At 41.2% G+C, this 22,947-nt stretch overlaps 1 protein-coding gene across 1 annotated transcript in view; it reads right to left on the bottom strand.

The window, feature by feature from the left end:
• kcnj5 (potassium inwardly rectifying channel subfamily J member 5) overlaps positions 1-22,947 on the bottom strand; it is a 35,114-nt gene that overhangs the window by 4,931 nt on the left and 7,236 nt on the right. The window contains exons 2-3 of the mRNA XM_072453793.1: positions 15,388-15,470; positions 5,466-6,339 (exon numbers count right to left, since the gene is read on the bottom strand). Coding sequence (XP_072309894.1) covers positions 5,466-6,339; positions 15,388-15,450 — 937 coding nt within the window. The 5' untranslated portion in view covers positions 15,451-15,470. The remainder of the gene's footprint in view (positions 1-5,465; positions 6,340-15,387; positions 15,471-22,947) is intronic.

The following is a 22,947-nucleotide window of genomic DNA, read 5'->3' as shown; positions in this document are numbered from 1 at the left end:
ACATTTAGATTTTTGACAATGGTAATAAACCCAATTTAAAAAAATATATATAATTATAATAAATAAAAATGATACAATAAAAAATAAAAAGAAACAGAACCAGACACAGAGAGCAAAAAGACAAAAATAAAGACAGTCGGTTCCATCCCTGTCTAAAAGTTTTTTTTTTTTAAAGCAGCCAAAAGTACATTCCGCAGGTATTTATTTATTGTTTCCATGGTTGGAGTTTCAGCCTGAATCAATCTGAATAGACAGTTTGTTCTTTATTTATCAATCAACCACAATCAGTCTAAAATCACATTATTTATCTGTTCAACTTTGTTTGCACGAGCGCCAGCACAAATATGGACGCTACACAAAAATCCAGAAATACACATGAATCATAACACATAACATCATGCTGTATTAAGGCTAACTAAGTAGATTTGCAAATTAAATCATCATTCAGATCACATGTACATTTGAGAGAACACTCAAATCTGAATCCCACGCATTCCCCAACAGATTTGCAGAGGTCTAAACGCCCGGTTGTGCAGATAAGATCGGACAGGTCATTCATTTCTTTGCAGAAGACGATATGGTGCATAAATAACTTCAGCCTTTGTCATTTTTTGTCACATTTTGCCTTTTTTGCCATGACGGTGAAGCTAACAAACATTAGTATGCTAAAGGTGCACTCGCTGCCAGAAAGAAAAGCTCTCATTTTCACCCGAATAGATGCGTTTACAATATATCTTTACTGGAGCAAAACAGATTTAATTTAGTTGCATGCAAAAGCCCTTTAATTAATCGCATACGTTCACTTTGATTAACTTTATACTTTCTCACATACACTTGGGTTACTGTGACAAAGTGGTTTTACAGTTTTAGTTACCACCATCAAGAGAAGTGGTTTTAAGATTGCACCTGATAATTTGGCTTTTGGTCACGTCTTACAATAATATTTATCCTACAACTGTTTTATTCTCTATACATATCAAAGCTCACATGCTGTTGATCCTTTCATACTACGTAATGTATATGCTGGCCAACATGGCTCACTCCAGTGGAAAAAGGTAAAAACAATGGTGTTTTATGGTGCACTGAACCCGAATGGAAGGGTTTGGATGTCAGAGTTTTCCTGCAGGATTATTTGTTTATTTTGTTGCTACCACTTTCACCTTTACAACGCTCACCTGGTATGACTCATGTCTGCATTCAGTATTTTCACTGCTTTGTCAGTCAGTTTGTTGAGGCTACCTTCCAAAAGTAGGTCATAAAATATCTGCGCCTATGTGAAAAATAAATTGATGTACAATGATGCCTCTGCGGATTTTAATGAACTCTTTTTCAGCTGTCAGTAAACAGTCACATGATCTGTTCAATACACATGCAAGAAAATCTGAATAAGAAATCAGAAAGGGGTTTATTACCATTGCCAGTGAACAGAATTCATAAACTACCAACCAATTGACAAATGCAGTGATTATCAGGTGCAAGAAAAGATAAAGATAATACAATTGAACGTATGTGATTAATTAAAAGCGCCAGTACCCACTTTACTTTGCTCTAGTACATATTCATTGTAAAAGCATCTATTCGGGTGAAAATGAGACCACAGCGCCTTCTCTGCATCTAATTATAAAGCGCTTTATTCTCTGTGAAGCAGGGAGTGCGCTGTTAACATGCTAATGTTTGTTAGCTTTACCATCAGGGCAAAACTCGCTCTGGGCTCAGAGTTGTGAAAAACACATATAAACTCATCACAGTGAATATTTAGTTTTACTTTCTAAAGAGTTTTTAGAAAGTTAAACTCACGCATTTAACCAACCACACACTTTGACCTTTACAAGTCACTATATAGGGCCTTCAAGGAAATGCTCCATTGTTTTGTTTGTAGGGCAACAAAATAATGCTATTTTTTTTGGATTCGGAGAAATGGCACGAAGTGAATCTGTATTTAAAGTATAAACAAAGACAAACTAGACATAGATATATGCATTGTTTTATCAGCAGAGCAAATTGCTGTCCTCTAGAGAAAGTAATACATTTCACAAATTACAGTTTATGAAAATCTTCCTTGTACTTTTTATACATTATATCATGAAAACATTTTTATGCAACTATAGCCTGACATTTTTTAAACAATCCAAATCATTCAAAGAATCAATTTGCTTTATTACAAAATGTTCAACGTGATTCATTGTAATGCACAAGGCTCATGGAGAACCACTATGAAGTATCATAGTATCGTCTGGACTTTTTAGAAAAAACAAAACGTTTCATCTCTTCGAGCCATTCTTGATCTGCGAATCGATTATGGGATCTAAGGTATTAAAAACACCAGGTTAGAAAACAAAAATAGCGTAACAATATCCATGCACCTTTAATGCAATAGAAAATAGAGGAGCTTTTTCTGATTTCTCTTTTGTCCACACAGATCACATGGAGCATAAAACCTTTTGAAACAAATCAAACCATCCATTTGAACTTCCACCTTTTCCTCTGCTCTATCCAATCATTACAACAGGAACAGGGTGAGGATTTTTCATTCTGGTTTATAGGAGATTGGTGAAGGACACCGATGCCATAACAACGGCAGGACTCCAGTGACTGTGCTGTGACGCCAACTGTGATTTAATATGTGAGTGGAGAATCCAGCAGCGCGAGGAGAAAACGGGATGACTACTGGTGCTTTTGGAGGGGGAAAAAAATTGTAAATGAAATAGAGCAGAAATGTTCGTGTACATGCAAAATGGTGTCTGCCACATTAGTGAAGGTCGGTTGCTTATGTCAGTGTTTTTTCCACCTTTAAAGGAGTCACAACAGTATTTTTTATGTTTTTTTCTGTGGCACAAATTGCTCAAATGTGCCAAAAGCCAGCGGTAACAAGGTGAGGTTGGTAATATCGGTTATAATATAATATAAAGTGCAGACTAAGGAATCAGATGGAGCTGTACATGATCAGTGCAGGGTTGACATAGCACACCAGCAATTGTTAATGACACTGTATCGAAAATAATGCATCACTGCTTAAATCTGTACCACTGTCTCTTTGAGTGAGGTTGGTTTGTTTCTTTTCATCACCATTTCCTTTGGTTGAGTCGTTTGCTCAGGGTTTGTGTCAATGACTTTTGGAGAACACAATACCTAACAGCTCAGTATCAACCACAGCCCAGTTATGGAGAATTATGAGCAAAAGTGTGAAATGAGGACTGGTAATCAACAAGGAATGTATGTATCAATTTGAAAATGCACTTGGAAAACAGTTTGAATATTTGGGTTTAAGTGTGAATGATTTCAAACTATTTCTATGGCCTGTAGTACTTCAGTGCTCTTGGATGAGATATTTTCTTATTTCTACTTTGAGCAGAGTTTGTTCTTTTGCTGCTTCTTTAAATCCAAGCAAGGACACCCTAAATGTTTAACATTATGAAGAACTTCCTATTTTTCATAAAAATACACAATCAAAACTGATTTCTGGATATTTTAAAGAAATTATCATTTGTGCGTCCATTATAACTGTTACCAGCCTTGAGCATTTTTCAGGCCCATCTGTCATGTACTTAAAATATAGATGAACTGGGTAGCTTTATTCATTCTGAAATAGACAATATCAAAGACGTAACCTTGGACTGGCAACAGTGTGGACGCGGGCGGCGTGAGATTGATGGGAACCACTCCCAAATGTAGCAGTAAGAGACGGCGCTCACATTCAGCATTATGAAACACAGGATAGGAAATGTTTATAGAAATGTAACACACAGTATACATTGAAGATTTATTACCAATGTTTCAAAATGGTTTCTTCATTTGCCATCTACATTGTATGAAAATAAGAAGTCATTGTTAATTGTCTCCACCATTACAATAACAACATTGTTTACAGTGCAGCACTTACGGATGTGGATTGTCTGCTTCCACCTCTGAAAGCAATGCACCTTTATCAATAAGACATTCCTTTCTATGGAAGCATACTATCAGCTCATTTCCGGTTTGTTCGTCAACGTAAATACCAATGAAACTCTATTATCCCCCTTCAAGGACAAGACCCACATTTAGTCGGTGATGAAAATAGTCATTCATAGTATTTCAGGCATATTTCTAACATGTTTTTTTGGAGAGAGATGAATCCTAATGTATAATAATGTGCAATAATGTAGACCTGTAACAGAAACAACAAAACAAACATTGGAGTTTTAATGCTACTCTACTCAATGACCCTCAATTTAGAAAAAGTCAAATGACATTGAGACTTATGTTGAAGATAACGACAATGGGGACGTTTCTACACCCATTCTCTGGGATGCAGCTAAGGCAGTTTTGAGGGGTAGTGCAATTGCGGTCGTCTCGGTCAAAAAGAAACAAAGTAAACAATTTACAGAACAAAGTAAAGCTGTTGGAGGCCAAACATGCCAAAAACAAGGCTCCTCAAATGCTATAGGAAATGAAAAAAGATATTAGGTGCTGCCCAGTGGTCGAGTGGCAGTGCCAGGCTTCAAGTGCAGCTGGCGGCAGTGTCTTGAGATTGAATCCCGACTGCATGTTCTCCCCTCTCTCTCATTCCCCATTTCACCCTGTCCTCTCCTGTCTAATAAAGCCTACAGGCAACAAAATATTTTTAAAAATATATACATATTTTTTATTAAAAAAGAGACAAGATTAATGACCAGACCTACCAAGATGTAATAAAAAAAAAAAAAAAACCTCTTCACCAAACAAAGTTATTATAAAATTGGTTCAAAGATCATATACAATCATCTTTTGAATTCTTCTACTAAAATATTAAGTATTCAGGGACAGCTATTCTACTAAATATATTAAAAACAAATGGGAAAGAGAAGGTAATCTTGCTTTGACAGACAAAGAGTGGGAAAGTGTGTGTACATCCCAGTAGTGCACAAAATCATGCTCATTAGTGCACAGGGAAACGCTAACTGTTGGAGAAATTGTGGCAGCCAGGAGGCAAACCATAATCATGTGTTTTGGGACTGTCCTGTTGCTCAAAAATATTGGACTGAAATCAACAAGGCACTGAAGACTGTTTTTGACATCCCACTCAATTTCAGAACTCTGAATAATGTACTTTTGGCTGCAGGAAAAAAGGCAATCTCAAAGAAATGGCTGACACAAACCTCACCAATCATCAAGGACTGGACTGACATGGTAGTAGACATTAGAAAAATTGGAAAAATGATATTTGGACTGGGAAATGCACAAATTTGGACCAAGTGGAACCTTTATTTTTATTTAAATGTGCCATGATTGTGTTTCTTTGGATGTTCAGTCAGTGTTTATTTGTATTTTTATAAACATGTTTGCTCTTTGGTCGTGTTCTGTGTTTTATGTTTATTCTTAAAAAATATAATGATGATAATAGATAAATAATGACGACTTTATGTATTCATTAAGTCTATTAAGGGTAATTATTATAAAATGACCCAATGACCAAACTCTTCCAAACATAATTACAGAAATATACATACCCGTTGCCTCCACCATGCCTTCCAGGATGACCACGATCTCGAACTCCTCTTTTTCCATCTGAGGCATGGACAACTCCCAGAAGGGGCTCTTTTCGTTGATCTCATGGGAGATGATAAGCGGAGACACCAAGAAGAGCCGATCGTCACCGGTGTCAAATCCGATGTTAATATCTGTCTGGTTCAGTGGGATGAACTCTCCTTCTTTAGTCTGCTGAGATCGGATCAGCTTGGCCCGGATCGACGCCTCTACGATGTGGGAATTCCTCAGGTCTCCCACCCGGAACATCAGGCACATCTTATTGTCCCGTACGGATATAACAGCATTGTGCGAGAACATTAGAGTTTCTGCGCGGTTCTTTGGCTGGGATATTTTGACAAACATGCAGCCTACCATCATGGCGTTCACGATGGATCCCAAAATGGCCTGCACTAAAAGCAAAATGATACCTTCGGGGCATTTTTCCGTGATTACCCGATACCCGTACCCAATGGTTGTCTCTGTTTCAATGGAGAACAAGAAAGCGGAGACAAAACTGTTGAGGTTCTCCACACAAGGGGTCCAGCCCTCTTCATCAGCGTGTAACAAGTCCCCACGAATGAGCGCAATCAGCCACCACAGGAAGCCAAAGAACAGCCAGTTAACGATATAGACCAAGGTGAAAATTAAGAAACTAAGTCGCCAGCGTAGGTCCACAAGTGTAGTGAACAGGTCGCTGAGGTACCGGTAAGTCTCTTGGACGTTTCCGTGGTGGACGTTGCACTTGCCGTCTTTCTGAACGTAGCGCTGCCGTGGCTTCTTCACGGGGTCTGTGATCAGATGTGTGCGGTCCGTTGTGATCTGGGGGTCTCGTAAGTGTTTGGGTAGTTTCTTAACCTGTCAGAGAAAGCAAAACCATCAAAAAACATTATTCAAGAAGAAACTGTAGACTGTAGGAGAAACTGATTGTCAGATTGACACTTTCAAAATTGTCTTAAGAAGCAGAATTTATACTTTTTTTTTTCTTTTGTAGCTTCTGCATTTTTCTCATATCCAAGAAGAATACATCTAGATAGACTTACTTCCTTTTAAAGTTGACATTTTGTTGCCAATCCGTGTCTGTTTCAGGCCAGCCTTTCATACATTGCCTCCTTCAACCTTCTTTCAAACCACTGAGTTCCATCCACTTAATTCTTTCAACAAACTTTTTAACAAATAACACTGATGTGGTTCACCCAAATATGGTACACCCGGGACCCGTAACAAACTGTGGGGGCTCGTCCGGGATCTCTCCTCTTCAAATGTCGAGGGCAGATCCAGAGATATAAGAACCACGACACAACAGTGACCAGACCGCTACTCCAGCCAAGCCAGCCGGTTGGTGTCCAGGAGGAAGATCGAGGTAAAAGGGATCTTTGCTTCAACGTGGAACCGCACTGCTGTGAGGGAAGAGCAGCATAACCAAGTCACTACAGAGCTACTACACCAACAAAAATACACAACGACACAATGTCATCACCAAGGAAGGAATTGATCTGGAGTATCAGGGTGGCGCTTGTTCACACTCTCCAGCCCAGAGCTCTTCGAGTTGGCCAAGAGCATAGAACAAGAAAATGAGGACACAGTACAGTTTGATCAGGATGATAAGTACAGCTACATGGACTATATCACCTCCTATCTACAATCAACTGCACTGCTGCAACTAGAAGATGAGGGCATGAGTCAGCTGTTAATGCTGGATGATCTTATAAACCAAATTATCCAGACAAGTGGCCTGGTTGCGCAGCCTGCTGACAGAAGTGAAGCACTAAACAATATGCCCAGCCCACATCCGTCTAACATGGTGCCAGAACCAGCAACACCTGATCGTCAACCAGTTATCCAACCAGATGTAAATGCAAACACTCAAACACAGTCAATAGAGGGGTTGAGGAAAGCTTATGAGACGCTGGGTGAGAGATTGAGACTATGTGAAACTGTTACCCACCCAGTAACACCCAGCCAGTCCAGTAACTCACAACTGCATCTAAGATCACAAGTCAGTCCAGAGAGACCCGTCACCCTCAAAGACCTCTCCTACTTGCCTCGCAGAGAATTCAAAGTGTTTGGAGGACAGATTGGAGACAACAGCGCTGAAATAAGTTACAACAGCCTCACAAAACAGATCAATGAAGGAGTCAAAGAGGGATTTGCAGAAGCTGAAATTGTCGGAGGTGTCCTAAGAATCGTCAAACCCGGCACCTTCAGGGATATGCTCATGCTCAAAGATGATCTGTCTCTCCAGGAACTTCAGGGTTTCCTAAGATCTCATCTTGGAGAAAAAGTAACAACTGAGATGTTCCAGGAGCTGATGTGTGCTAGGCAAGCTGAACAAGAATCCCCTCAGCAGTTTTTGTATCGGATGATTGAACTCAAACAAAAGCTGATCTTTCAGTCAAAACAGGCCAACACAGACATTTCCTATAACCCAAGAACTGTCCAGGAAGTGTTCCTTCACACAATATATCAAGGCCTTGGAGTCAAATATACAGACCTGCGACAGAGACTAAGACCTCTCACCTCAAACAACAATGTCACTGATGAAGAGCTTCTTAGTGAGGTCACAAAGATAATTAGCGATGAAAATGAACACCAGCGAAGATTAAGCCAAGTAGCCCACCAGAAGACACACGCTCGAAGTGCTGTGGTCGAAACTGATTACAAGGTAGCTAAAGAGCAACAAACGTCACAAACAATGAGTCAACTTGCTGCCCAAGTACAGACTTTAACTAACATGGTGGCCAGTTTAATGAAACAGAAAGAAGCACAACCCTACTACTCTCCCCCGCAACCACCACCAACCCGACTATTCCAACCTCCCGCAAACCACCCTACACCTCCTCCAAAGAAAATCTTTCTCTGTCCAAAGTGCACTGAACAGAACATGCAGGATTGCAGTCATTGCTTTGTGTGTAGTGAGTCAGGACACAGGGCCGTGGGATGCCTAAAGCGGACCAAGGTTCAGGGAAACTGGAATCGGTCTCTGTCCAGGGACAGCCAAAGGCCGGCACACAGCCACAGTCCCACTCAGTAAAGTCCACTCCTGCAGAACCCTCAGCGCAGCACGCTAGACATCACAGTAAGTTGACAAGAGAACAGTTAAAGAGAGACAAAAGAAAACAAAGCGTCTCCTATTGCCGAAGTTCTACATTGACAGGCCGCAGGGTACCCCTAGTCGGTAAGAAGAGTTTACTCAAATGTCTGATGGGTGATTATCCTGTGACCGTATTATTTGACTCAGGCTCACAAGTGAGTATGGTTGACAGACAGTGGGTCAAAAGATACATCCCAAATCATCAAGTGAGGTCACTCCAAGAGCTGCTAAATGACGAGCTAGAGGTGTACGCAGTTAATGGCCAAGCAGTACCTTACGACGGATGGGTCGAGCTCACAGTGACTCTAGCTGGTCACGAAGACCCCAACCTCACTGTACAAGCCCCATTCCTAGTCAGTAAGCTGTCACTCCCTCAACCTCTAGTGGGAGCTAATGTTCATGGAACCATCCTCCAACTACAAGAGTCAGATGAAGAAGCCAGTGCTTTAATGTACAGTCTCCTATGCAGAGCATTTGAAATGGATGAAGAACAGGTAGTGGCTATGGTTAACTTCATTCAGGAGCCACAAAGACCAGACTGTGATCCAGCCACAGTGAGAATCGGCAAAAACAATGTGAGTGTTCCAGCTGGTAAAGCAGTTCAAATATGGTGCAGTGTGCCACAAAACTTTGACATTTCTGATCCCCTTGTGCTGTATGAACCTGAAGAGAACATTGCTTTAAGACATCTGAGTGTGGGAGAAGGAGTCCTAGAGATTAACAACTCTCAAAGACCTTTTGTCAAGATCCCCATTTCAAACCACTCAAAACACGAGATAATCCTGCCAAAGAGAACAGCCCTTGTTACTATCCAGCAGATCGCTAAGATTATTGAGACAGACTTGCCAAACTCAGTCCGTACAGACCACAGCCGCATCACTCGAGTTTGATAAAGCAAACACCCTTCGTGATTCATCAGCTGAGTCCTGGTTGCCCCAAGTAGACCTTAGTCATCTAAGTCCAGACCTGCAAAAGTCAGTTGAAAAGGTTTTGAAGGAAGAATGTGCAGTGTTCTCCCGTGACAGTTCAGACACAGGCTGTATTCCTTCTTTGCAAATGGAGATCCGACTTAAAGATGATACACCAGTCCAGAGGGCCTATGCCTCCATCCCAAAGCCTCTTTACAGGGAAGTAAAGGAGTATATACAAGAATTGATTGTTGTTGATTGCTTGTGCATTGACTATCGCCTTCTAAACAACAAAACTGTACCAGACAGGCACCTGCTTCCCCGGATCCAGGATCTAACAGACTCCCTCGGCGGTTACAGCTGGTTTTCGATCTTGGACCAGCATTTACCACTTCGTGGGGCCTCTATGAATGGGTGAGGATGCCCTTCGGGCTGTCAAATGCGCCAGCAGCTTTTCAAAGGAGCATTGAAGAGATGCTTGACACGCTCCGTGACGAGTGTTGCATTGCTTACCTTGACGACGTGCTTTGCTTCTCCAAGTCATTTGATGAACATGTCCAAGTGCTGCAAAAAGTCCTCCAAGCCTTACAACGTCATGGAGTAAAGCTGAAGCCCGAGAAGTGCGAGTTGTTCCGCAAAGAGGTTCGGTATGTCGGCCGTTTGGTGTCTGCAGATGGAGTGAAGGTGGACCCCAAAGACATTGAGGCTGTGCAAGCGCTCAAGCACAAGAGACCGCAGACCGTCGGAGAAGTCAGACAACTTTTGGGATTCCTAAGCTACTATCGGACGTATGTGCAGGACTTCTCGCGCATAGCCAAACCGCTGTACGACTTGCTCCAAGTCAAGGCTGACACACCACCATCTAAACCAACCAGAGGCAGAGCAAAATATGCCCAACAATCTTCTCGATCTCCGGTGCAGTGGAACAAGGAACATCAAGAGATTCTCGAGCGCTTGATTGACATGCTCACTCAACCACCAGTGTTAGCGTACCCTGTCTTCAACTGCCCCTTCATACTACACACAGATGCATCTCAAAAGGGCCTTGGAGCTGTCTTATACCAAAACCAGGACAACAAGTTGAGAGTTAACGGGTATGGATCACGCACGTTAACACCTGCCGAACAAAACTACCACTTGCACAGCGGAAAACTGGAGTTCTTAGCTCTCAAGTGGGCAGTTTGCGACAAGATTAAGGACTACCTCTATTACGCCCCACATTTCACAATTTTTACGGACAACAATCCGTTGACGTATGTCCTTAGCACAGCTTAGCTCAATGCAGTCGGACATCGTTGGGTGGGACAACTGGCAGATTTCCACTTTGACGTAAAATACCGTCCAGGAAAAATCAACATCGACGCAGATGTGTTGTCCCGTCGCCCACTGGACATTAACAACTTCATGGAAGAGTGCTCAGAGAAACTGTCAGAGGAAGCTGTAGGCGCAGTATGGGAAGGGAGCAGAAGAGCCAAGCAAGATGATGTAGCATGGGTTGCAGCTCTCAACCTCGCCACACCAAGCCAGATCCTCAAAGAACCTCTGCAGTCAATCAGTCATGACGGACTTGTAAAAGAACAAAGAGTAGATTCAGCCATTGGGAAAGTTATTGAGATGAAAGAGAAAAACATGTCACCAACAGAAGATGACAAAGTTGACACAAATACCAAAAGACTGTTAAGAGAGTGGAGTCGGCTACACGTCGAGAATGACCTTCTCTACAGGAGGACCACTGAACGTAAGCAACTGGTTCTGCCTGCTGTTTATAGACAGATCGCTCTCACACACCTCCACAACAACATGGGCCATGTCGGTGTTGAGAAAGTCCTGAACCTGGCCCGTGAGCGATTCTATTGCCCTTTCATGAAGAGAGAGATCGAAGAGTATGTCACAAGGAAGTGTCTATGCATAAAGCAAAAGAAGCCAGCTACACATGAGAGAGCACCAATGGGCAGTATAACATCCAGCTCTCCACTTGATCTTGTTTGCATCGACTTCCTGCACCTCGAGACTTGCAAAGGTGGATTCGAATACATTCTTGTAGTAGTGGACCATTTCACCAGGTTCGCACAAGCATATCCCACCAAAAATAAGGCAGCAAAGACAGCAGCGGACCGTCTTTTCAATGACTTTATTCCAAAGTTTGGGTACCCTTCCAAGCTTCATCACGACCAGGGTCGCGAATTTGAGAACGAACTGTTCAGGTCACTCAGAGAACTTGCAGGTGTAGGTCACTCAAGAACTTCTCCCTATCACCCTCAAGGCAATCCGGCTGAAAGACTGAAGCAAGTGGGCGACAATCCCGTCTACAAAGTTAGTCCAGAGAGGGGAGGCCGTCCCATCCGTACTCTGCACAGGAACCTGCTGTTACAAGTAAACGACTTGCCTGTTGACATTGTTCAAAGTCAAGCTACCAAGCCAAACAAGAGAAACAAAAAGTCGACAGAAAGACCTAAGACACCAGAACAGTCTCACAGCCCAGAGGCACGCGACTCAGAAGAAGATGAGCCTCTCTATTGGTTTCGTGTGCCCAGATGTCTTCATCAGGACCAACGTCCAGTGAATCAAGTTTGCAGTGAGTCCCAAAGCGGACCTCGCCCACATCAAACCCGATCAGCAGAGAGATTTTACAGGCAACCTGAACCAGGAAGAGATACTGTTACAGAAGGTGGACAAGACTCCGACCTACCACAGCTTCACAATGAAGTGGACGTGTCTGTGCCCATTCCTGGCCCGGCAGCACATCCCAATCCCGAGCCGGCACACAGCCCTGAGCCAGAGCCTGTCATCCAGCAAGAGTCACCACCCCTTCTGAGACAATCCACCAGACAGAGGCGACCCCAAACGTTCTTCACCTATCCCTCCTTGGGCCTGCCAGCCTACCAGACTCGCCCCACGGTGAACACGATCAACGTCCAGCTTTCACCGTATCCTTTTCTGTATTACCCTCCCCTTTACCCCCAACCTCGTCCTCCCTTACCCCTAACCCTTACTTACCTGTTTCGTATGCTATTCCTTGCTATTAAACTGAACAGATATCTCAAGAGAGAGACTACTTGAGAAGATTAGGAACTCTGAAAGAAAGACATTCCAGAGACTGGTTGAAAAGAGACTTTATTACTTTATGGGTTTTGGTTTAAGTCAAGTGTCAGGAGCCACTTTTTTGTTGTTGGGGAGCGTGTGGTACACCCAAATATGTGTGAACACATTGTATATTGTTTTTGAGACAATTGTTTATTGACACTTTATTTTGTGCAAATACATCTGAATAATTAGGAATATTGATATTTTACATTTGGGATATGTAGTCCTGTGTTTGCATTGGTGAGAAAGAGGAGAATGAGACAAGCGGAACCTTTGGCACTGTGGTCGCGCACGTGTGTTTCGTTCCTCTTATCTTTCGTCTGTATTACAGGTCAGTAAGTGGTCGAAATCGCCATATATTGTAGCTTTATGCTTTGTATCACTGCTGTAGCAGTTAGAACGTAATACTGTGAGTATTTATGTGACTTTGGCTCAGTTTAAGACCAAATCACGTTGTGCTGAGATCTCGCGAGATTTCGGGCGGTACCCGCGAGAGTTCGTCGTCAGCTCCGTTGATAGTGTTGTTTACACACTAGCCTGTACTTTTGATTTATGAACGCTGTATATTATACCAGTTAATTTGGTCATCCTCCTGACATGACTTTAGTAGAGTTTAAAGTACCCAATATGTGTTGTTTATGTACAATAGTAAATGTAATAAGAAATGTTAAGTGTGATTGATTATATTGTAAGCACCTTAATGTACATTTAAAGCTGCATTGTCCACATTAGTAAGCTTGAAGCACTTTTAGTTTATTCCTGATTTTTGCACTAAGGCAAAATGTATATAATTTAATGTAACAGTTTTGAAAAAAGTGAAAGATGCACATTGAGGAGCATTGACTTTATTTTGATTTTTGTTTAAAGAACATTGAAATGCACTGAATGTAAATTATAGTTGTTTATTGAAATAAGAAATAATCTGGGAAAAGACACAAGTGCACGTGTGTTTCGTTCCTCTTATCTTTCGTCTGTATTACAGATCAATTATTCTTTTTGTTAACGTGGTCGCCGCACCCGGGACCCGTAACACTGACAACACCAAAATAATAAAAAACAAATCTTTTCATATCACTTCTTGATTATTGGTAAACAGAACACAAGGTCAGAAGGCATCAGGTCTTTGTCAATGCTGGTTGTGCTCTAGTGCACTGTCCTTATGTCCATTTGTCCCTTCACTTTCCTCCCTATGACACTTTGGCAACTCTAGCCCTCCTCCATCCTCCCTCAGACAACTAAATCAATCACTAGATTAAACTTTGTCTAAAAACATAACTGAATGACAGGTGCAAGGACAAAGGGAAGGACAGAGTTGGTAAGGCACCTTTACAGAAGACAAAGGACGTGTTGTCAGCGCATTAACACTCCAATTCTAGTTGATAACTACAGTGTATTGTGTTAAAGCATAAAAATAGAGTATTGTTCTGCTAACAGGACACCTGTGTACAACTAAACATGTGTGTCACTAAGAGACGTTCCTTTTGTGCCCAGAGTAATGTTCTGGTTTATTAGACAGTGAAGGACAACCAGCTTTCTCGAGGTTACAGCTGCTTGTCCTAAAAATATAATAGATGTCACTATATTTTTCAACACACACACACACACACTCACACGCACGCACGCACTCGCACACGCACGCACAAACACACACACACACAATATGTCTTTTAGGAAATCCTAAACATTTAAAAAAAAACTAAACAATGTGCATTGGTTAGAATTAAAATCAGTGGTTAATGAAAAACAGCCGATCTCATTAACGTTGGAGTGACCTTTTAAATCAAAGACAGACAAACAGATGCAAAGAATCAAGTGACAAGGTGACATGGCATATGATGTTGATGTTAATTAGTAGGAGACAATAGAAGAAATAGAAGCTTTGCCATCCATTTCCTCACATTTGTGTCAGGCTAATTGAGTGATAGATGAAGCCGTCACAAGTAGTGTCAGCAGGTCTGGCCCTTCCTACCATCAATATATATCCCCCGGGGCAACGGACCATAAACAAATTCATTAGTCCACTCCACATGGCCGAGGTAAGTGGTGAGTTTCTTATCTCATTGAGCTTCTCTTTCTTTGTTCTGCTTGAATGGACAGCGTGAGCTCCAATCAGAGCGCAGGTCTAGACAGATATCGGTTTCAGTTGGGTCCCATCCTTAAATGGCTTGTACTGCACGCATCAAACTAAAAGAGATCAAATGTGACCTCTTCAGTTAGTTGACAATTTTTTGACTATTTTTAAACTGACAGTGCCTAAGGAAGTGTGTCATCAAAATATTAAAGCATATTTTGGGTTTAGCTATCTGAGATGTCATTGCACAAATCTGTAATAGTTAACATTACATCATGCTCGTAATATGGTGCTCTTGATCCCTGAAGAAATGTCTACTAAATATAACTAATGTAACTAAATATACGTGTGGGGAATCATTGATTGAAATTTGCAGTCTTCAAGGCCTAATCTGTTGCTAGTAAATATGCACAGTGAGTATCTTGACCTTGCTTGAGGCAAAAGTAAAAAGACATGAGTGTACATATGAAGTACATAGTCCATCCATAAAACATCATACATAGCCTCCATTAAATGTTGATGAGTGCAAAAACACAACACACATGGAAAGTCATGTAGATGAGTAGATGCATTTTGCATCTTGATGTCATATATTTTATAACAGTCGTAAGTGGCCTGCTGTATACTCTCCCTGATGAAATAATCGTGATATATTTAATAAATAATATTCTTTCCAACTCAACTGCTTTGCAACATGTTTATGAGCACTCTAAATACTATAGAGAACTTTGTTTGAAGCCTCACTTTACCTGTGCGGGTGTGATTCCTATCTCCATGTTTTGGTCCATTAGGACTCGAGAATCTCCTGCCATCCTCAACTGCTGCTCAGCACCTGGAATTAAGCAGATTTAAAAAAATATATTATTATTTTATGTATGCACCCTTTATTTTTGTTGATCCGAGCTGTGAATTACCCCCCTTCCTTTAATCAGCTGCGCACAGACGGACTAGTTTAAACTAGTCCATCTTTACCCACAAGACAATAAGGGATATTGTTGGCCATGCACTCATATAACCATTATGTTTTCATTTTGTCTTTTCAATTTTTAAATTGCTACAATTTACCAATTGGGCAATATATTAATATATATAATCTTGGGCAGCCGGTGCAATTAGCACCTGCCGACACACACCGTTAGAACTTTGGGAGTGAAAAGGTCAGATCATAAATAAACTATTATATAGATATTTGCATTGGCTGTGAAAGAGAAGAACTTGTCACTATAAAGGTGTCAAATTATGCTAAGTCATCTTTCAATCAATTTCATACTTTTTATTCTTATTACATATAACACTTCAAGGCTAACCTTCCATCTAATGATATACATTTTCATTTCTTGTGGACTTAAGAGCAGGATCAGGAATAATAAGCACATGGGAGCTGACCTCGGGTAGGTAATGGGTTCTGCCTTGACTGCATTGGTATAACATCACAGTTCCCGTTTTAGTGGCAATACGGAGATTTGTGTATCTGGTCAACCACTTCAATATTTTCAGAGAGTGAGAGAGAGAGAAGATGCACAAATCAACCTGTAGGGGACCCATATGTCCCAAAAAGACGATTGAAAGATAATACCTTTTCACAGCTCAACACAGTTGCAGAAATCAAAGCATAGTGTTGGGTGTAAAGGAATGACCCCCCACGGAGAGGACACTGTCTTCACCAGAGCCCTTCCCCCTGAATCTGATAAGAGACATTCCTCAGGACTACGTTTCTTTATGACTATATTTCACATCTAAACCAACTTGATGCTGACTGTGTGATCTAAACTTGTGACTAAATCATGTTTTAGTTTCGTTTGCCACAAGAACTGGTTTGAAGTGTGTTCATGTCGTACTTAATGTACTTTCTCATTACCTCATTACTCTCATTATCATTCATGCTATTGATGTTATTATGGTCACATGTCATTTTTGCTGGTTTGAGTTAAATTTGCCCAAACTGAGAATAAGTTTGACCAAGAGTTAAAGCCACTCCCACTAGGCCACTCCTCCCAGGTCAATAAAAGAGCAGACTCAGCTCTGCTTCCCTCTCTTCTTTCGCCGGCACGTGACCTGCCAGGACGACACACCAGGTCGGGGACCCCCGCAGGGGCCCCTCCCCCACCAGGGAGGCTGCATTGTCTCCCAAACTCGGCTTTCACCAAACAACCCGAACATCTTCATCAAAAATTGCACAGTTCAACGAACCCTGGACCCATCAAACTCTTCGAATGCTAAACCTGCTCAAGCATCAGCTCCCGGACAGCTCCAAGGACGCAAAGGACTCTGAGAACGCAAAGACGTGGGAGGCCTCGCTCCACACCTTCCTTGGACACGTGAGACCTGAGAGTGGCTGATTACAGAGTGGCATTTAAAGACCTTGAATTATTCCCTAAAACCAATCAAAACCTAATTCTTAATACCAGCATTTCTTCTAACTAAGTTGAGCCCAGGCACAGCCTGTGTAACCAAATGTGTCATTAATTTGATTTTATATCTTTGTTTATTAAACCACACAAAACCATCCTGGTTTATAGAGCCTTTGTATTGATCTTTATAGAATTATAATTGTCGGTCAATGAATCGTGTACTCCCCTTCAGAGAATGAGACTGAGTAGATGTTGATGTTTTGCTGAACAAGCTTCAGATGGTGGCCTTTTAAATATAAATATGAACATTAACTACCTAAAGTGCTACACGTGTTGTCCACGATGAAATGGCTAGTCCCAGAGAATATACATTCCATATTGGTACAAATGTGTGAGCAAGAAACGAGTATAATTACCCTACAAACCATACATGTCAGTAACCCAACTGCTGCACAATAAATATGCAGTTGTTAAACTTGCTATGATGCGAGAAAAGATCACACACTTATGACACAATTCTTTCCAGTTGACTTTTCCCTTCTGTTGTAATAATGGCAGGTTATTTGCCTCCTTCTGTGCAGTGATTCATATATCGGTTTGCAAATGTCTTTATGGGACAGCAGTGGCTTAGGACACACCCGTTGTGTTTTTGTTGGGATTTTCTTTCAGTCATCAGTCAAACAACTCGTAATTTGCACATATTGTATAAGTAAATGTGAGATAAGTTTCAAGCGAGCTGTTTTAATTAAAGGTGCACTACACAACATTTTTCAATGGGGTGTCTGCCTGGTGCTTGTCTCCATGAATACAGTATGTTAATGCTTTGTCAAAGACGTTCACAATATGCCATATACAACCCTAACCCAGATGACCTACTGGGCCAAGGTATAGGTCAGATCTGTTATATATTTTATTGATTTATTTAGCAATAAAACACCTATAATATACTAAATGCAAAATAGATAGGTTTAAAGCCATGCTGTTGAACATTTCAATAAAAATGCAATGTAACAACAAGCAAGTGGAGGACCCACCACCAACAAAAATGACATTGTGCACATCTAAAGTATGTTTTTGCATAGTTCCTAGCTTGGAGCTCCCAACTTATTAAATCATAAAGCCTGTGAATTCTTCAAAATAAATAAAACACATTTTAAAGTTGTTAAACTCGTAGTCCAAAAACTAACTTTTTGGAGACCTTAAAAGCTTGTGACAGTTGTTCGTCATCTGAGTTTGAAGCGAGTGTGGATGCAAAGGCGCACGTCACACATCAGAGCCACACAGGACTATAGTGTTGACAGTGATGGTCTGAGCAAAGGGCAGACTGACGTGACAAGCATCAGAGTGTTGGAACACGAAGGAACAAAAAAACTCCAGCTTAGGTGAAAAACACACAGCGAATACATTACAAAGAGTCTTGCATTCTGACTCATGTTTGGGTTTTCATGAATTAAAGATGATTACCACCCGCAAGATTTGCAAACTCTAGAGGTTTTGAGTGTTTTTAGGAGCACAAGACAGCTTGGAAATGTGGCTCAGAGCTGATACAGATACTAGGGGAAGTTTTATCTTGGCTTTAAGAGTGTAACAAGCATTTATCTTGTTACCCGGAGAGCGACAGAAAGCCTAGGTTGAATTGAGCCGGTCCTGATAAGACAGCACTCATCTGTTGTGCTTAAGGCAAAAGGAGTTAGGACTGGAAAGTGGGGATATCTCAGCATATTATATGTTTCCGTATTTGCTGATGGTGCAGGCAGTAAACAATCATAGCTACAATAAATTGCTGGATGTTGCGGCATTTTGCCTTTCAATTTGAGATTTCTCTCCAAGGCTTTTAGGAAATAGCTCTGGGACGAAATTCCTTCAATACATTCTTAAACTGTGCCCTGGCCAATGTACTAAATGTCTTTACACACATGAAAAGTATATAATTGGTGCGAAAATACCCAAAACAATGCAGTGTGGCTAGTAGAAGTGGGAGAGAGACTGAATTAGTAGCAATGATGTGAGTGTTATTTGAAGATATGCTTCTATATGTATGAAGGAGGTAATTTTACAGTCTTTTGACATTTGTCTGACGCTTAACCATCAACTAATATATTTAAAGACATGTTTTAGAACATCTTAGTTGATTGACCAATTATTGTTATCGGGATCTTGTCAATGTCTTTCACCCCTATTGTGGCGGTTTTGGATTACTGTAATGGATTACTTCTGTGGAGTTTACTCGCTCTCCCTGTGTAAGATTGACTGCATCAATTTAACACAATGTTTGGACACATGTCTGTCATTTTGGGTTAAATGTGGAGGACAAACTTTTCTTCTTCAAGTCATATTTTGTCAGGCAGCCACAAAAGGAAAATGTGTTGTTCACCTGAGTAAAGCTCCTCTCTTGCTCCTTGATGTACACAATATAATGTATACATTATATTATTATTATAAACATGAATGCCACTATTTGTGTTTTTCCAATTATGGTAAAGAGTTGGATGTCTTGTAGATGCAAAATGTGCCCACTTTTCCATAATAGATCATTGAGATTTTTGTGCACATCAGTGACCTTTGAGAACCCCGAAGCATTCCCCTGCCAGCTTTGCCTATATAATTCATTTATTTTTTTACGTTGCTGCTGCCCCTGACCGTGACCGGGAGAGATATGGCATCAGGACAGAGCACATTCAGCCGTATCTTCAGGTTTACAATACAAATGACTCTATTATAGAGCACTGATCCATATATTTTAAGGTCAAGGGTGACAGTTTTCCTCTCACTTCATCTAATGTAAAATGATGCTGGCAACCGACAAGGCACCAGGGCTATAGAAATCTGTTAACCTAATCAAAAAGTCAAAATTTAGTTTTGCTCCAGGCTTCAAAAGACAACAATGACCTGCAGGAATTGTCTATGATCTGCTTGTTGCAGTTGATTTTTTGTCCATTTTTGAAGTGAGTGAAAGTGAAAGGCCATGGTTATTGGACATGTCTCGATTATGTCCAGGGCCAAAGCTGACCCATAAAATAGCATGCATTCTACCCTCTATCGCGTCTCACTTATGACACTTTGAGGTCGGGGGGGTCAAATGACTAAAACCGTTTGGCTTGAGGCCCAGCACACTCACGCAGACACACACAAACTCAACTAGCCCTTTCCCATTATGACCGATTGTGAGCTGAGTGTATCCAGTGATGTCCTTCTCTTGGATAACCTTCTCCAGAGTGACACTGCAGCTCTAAGTCTTGTACTTCCACTCCACTAATGATATGCCTCCCCGTCCGTCCTTGTATTCCGCACAGTAATTTCAGTCACTGTAGAGTCGACATGAAACGCTTTTAGTAACCGCTGCAAAATGTGGTTTGTAAGATGAAAAAAGTAACTCTTTCATCAATTATTTGCAGATACTATACTTGTATACAGTCTTTATCTAAGTCACCAAAGCAAAGTTTCTGATTACGTATGCAGAAATAGTTACCTCTCTGCGAATGATGATCTCCTTTTACCTAGTCTTGAAACCAACACAAGTCAAACTGTACTACGTGGTTGCAAAATTATAGCACTTTTAACTTGCAGTTACAGTCAAATATTACTGGAAAGAGCCAAAACAGTACATGACAAAAGTATGCAATGATTTCCATATTGGTTGATGCTAGGTTAAATGATGAAGATGAAGGTAGTAAAGATGGCCAAAATATCAGTGCTATAGTGGGTAAAATTTCCCAATATACCTTTTATATTTCTAATGGAAATAGAAGAGCAATGGCGCTAAAGAGATATCTATATATATATATGCATATCTATTTTCAAACAAAGGGAAAACATTTTAAGTTTGACCTTTACTATATCTTCAATCTTTGGCCCTATCTTAGCTCTGGAAGGAACTAGCCCAAAGAAAATAATATTCATATTCATATAATATCACATATTCATGTGCAATTACTGTCGTGATCACATGCAATGGTATTTATGTATTTATTTATTTGTCTATGGGAGTTTTTGTTTATAGATCTTCTACTGAAAGTGTTTTTCAGACTTCCTATAAGCAATGTGATCTGTTCTTTTCTTCTGTATCTGCCTCTGTATCTTCCTGCGTTGCACCAATGAAATTTCCCCATGTGGGACAATAAAGGAATATCTTATCTTATCTTATCTTACTTTTTCCCCATTTAAATGAATTCGGGCATTATAAGTGTCTGCGGAATTCTTTAGGCTTTATTCTTTAGGCTTTATTCTTTAGGCTTTATTCTTCAGAATTTTGTGATGGAGCCAGTCGAGCGAGCGAGAGATAGAGAGAGAGAGAGGGGGGAGAGGGAGCGAAAGAGGGAGGGAGAGAGAGAAGGAGTGAGGGAGAGGGAGGGAGAGGGGGAGGGGTGGAGAGGGAGAGACGCAGACACTCCAGCAATGGCTTCAGCCATTGCAGATTTTCTAGTCAGATTTTTCTATTGTATCTAAGAACTTGAATCCATAACCAATATTGTTTGTGCCCAAGGCAGAAACAGATGAAGTATGGCATGTTCTGTAGCCACTGAGTGACTGGGATTAAAGCTCAACACCTACTGTTGCCAAATGACACCCATTCACATCGAGCTGGTCTGAAGTACGTGGCAAGGAAACAGGAGGGAAGAGAGGAATGTGAGAGAGAGATGAAATGGGGGGTTGGGATAGGACATGGATGGAGAGAGGAGCGCGAGAGATGAGAGAGATAAAGAAGGGAGGGTAAAAAGAAAGTGATGGAGAGCAAGAGGTGGAGAGAAGACAGAAGAAATGAGAGAAGGCAAGTGAAATGCAACAGACAGGACGAGAGAGAGGAAAGAAGAGGTGGAGAAGAGGAGAAGTGAGTGGAGAGGGAGGTGAGAGAAAGATGAGAGAGAGGAAAGTGAGAAGAGGAGAGGAGAGAGAAAAATGAAAGAGTAAAAGAGGAGGGGGATAACAGTGAGCAGAGGAAATAAGAGAAAATAGAAAGAGAGCATAGAGTGAAAGAAGTGAGAGAAAGAAAGATGAAGAGAGAGGAGTGGAGAGTGGATCGCAAGAGGAGGGTTGTGGAAATGAAAGAGAGAGAAGAGGGGAGCAGGAGTGTGAGGCTGGGTGGCCATGCTCTCCGACACGTCCTCTTCCTATCAGCCGTCACTGTCACAGCCCTGATCTCACCAACTCTTCATCTGGACAGCTATAAAAAGTCCAAGGACAGGAAGTTTGAAGTTCTATCAGTTCTGCATAACTTAGAAGAACTAAGACCCCATTCAGGCAGCCTGATCTGCCATTTTACCTCAGAATCAGAATCAAGAAAAACGTTTTATTGTCATTATCTGTGAACAAAATTCATAAATATAGGAACTTGCTTTGGTGTTAAGGCTCAACATACAGCAATGAACAATAATAAAAGCAAGATACTGTACATCAAATAAGGCATGGAAAATAAATTCATATTGAATTCACTAATAAGATAAAAAATAGTCTATACACAAAGTTAAATTTACAGACATAGTTCAGAAAGTTAACAGTGCAATGATGGTTGTTGATTACATTATTATTAAAGTGTTTTAAAGTTTTCATGAGTCCTACGGCAGAGGGAAAGAAACTGTTCTTGTGGTGGGTGGTTCTGTTCCGAATGGACCGTAGCCTCCTGCCTGAGGGGAGTGGCTCAAATAGTTCATGTCCAGGGTGAGAAGGGTCGGCTTTGATCCGACCTGCTCGTCCCAGAGCCCTGGAGAGGTACAGGTCCTGCAGAGATGGAAGTCTGCAGCTGATCACCTTCTCATCAGAGCGCACAATGCGCTGTAGTCTCTGTTTGTCCCTGGCTGTGGCACAACACGGTGATGGAGGAGGTGAGGATGAACTCATTGATGGCCATGTAAAACTACACCATCAGCTGCGCTGGCAGCTTGGCTTTCTTCAGCTGCCGCAGGAAGTACATTCTCTGGGCCTTCTTGATGAGGGAGCTGATGGTGAGCTCCCATTTTAGGT

The sequence above is a fragment of the Eucyclogobius newberryi genome, unplaced genomic scaffold (genome assembly GCF_026437365.1).
Source record: "Eucyclogobius newberryi isolate DKJ021-1_F unplaced genomic scaffold, fEucNew1.0.hap1 SCAF_10, whole genome shotgun sequence".
Taxonomy (NCBI): domain Eukaryota; kingdom Metazoa; phylum Chordata; class Actinopteri; order Gobiiformes; family Gobiidae; genus Eucyclogobius; species Eucyclogobius newberryi.
This window is presented reverse-complemented; position numbering and strand designations above follow the sequence as displayed.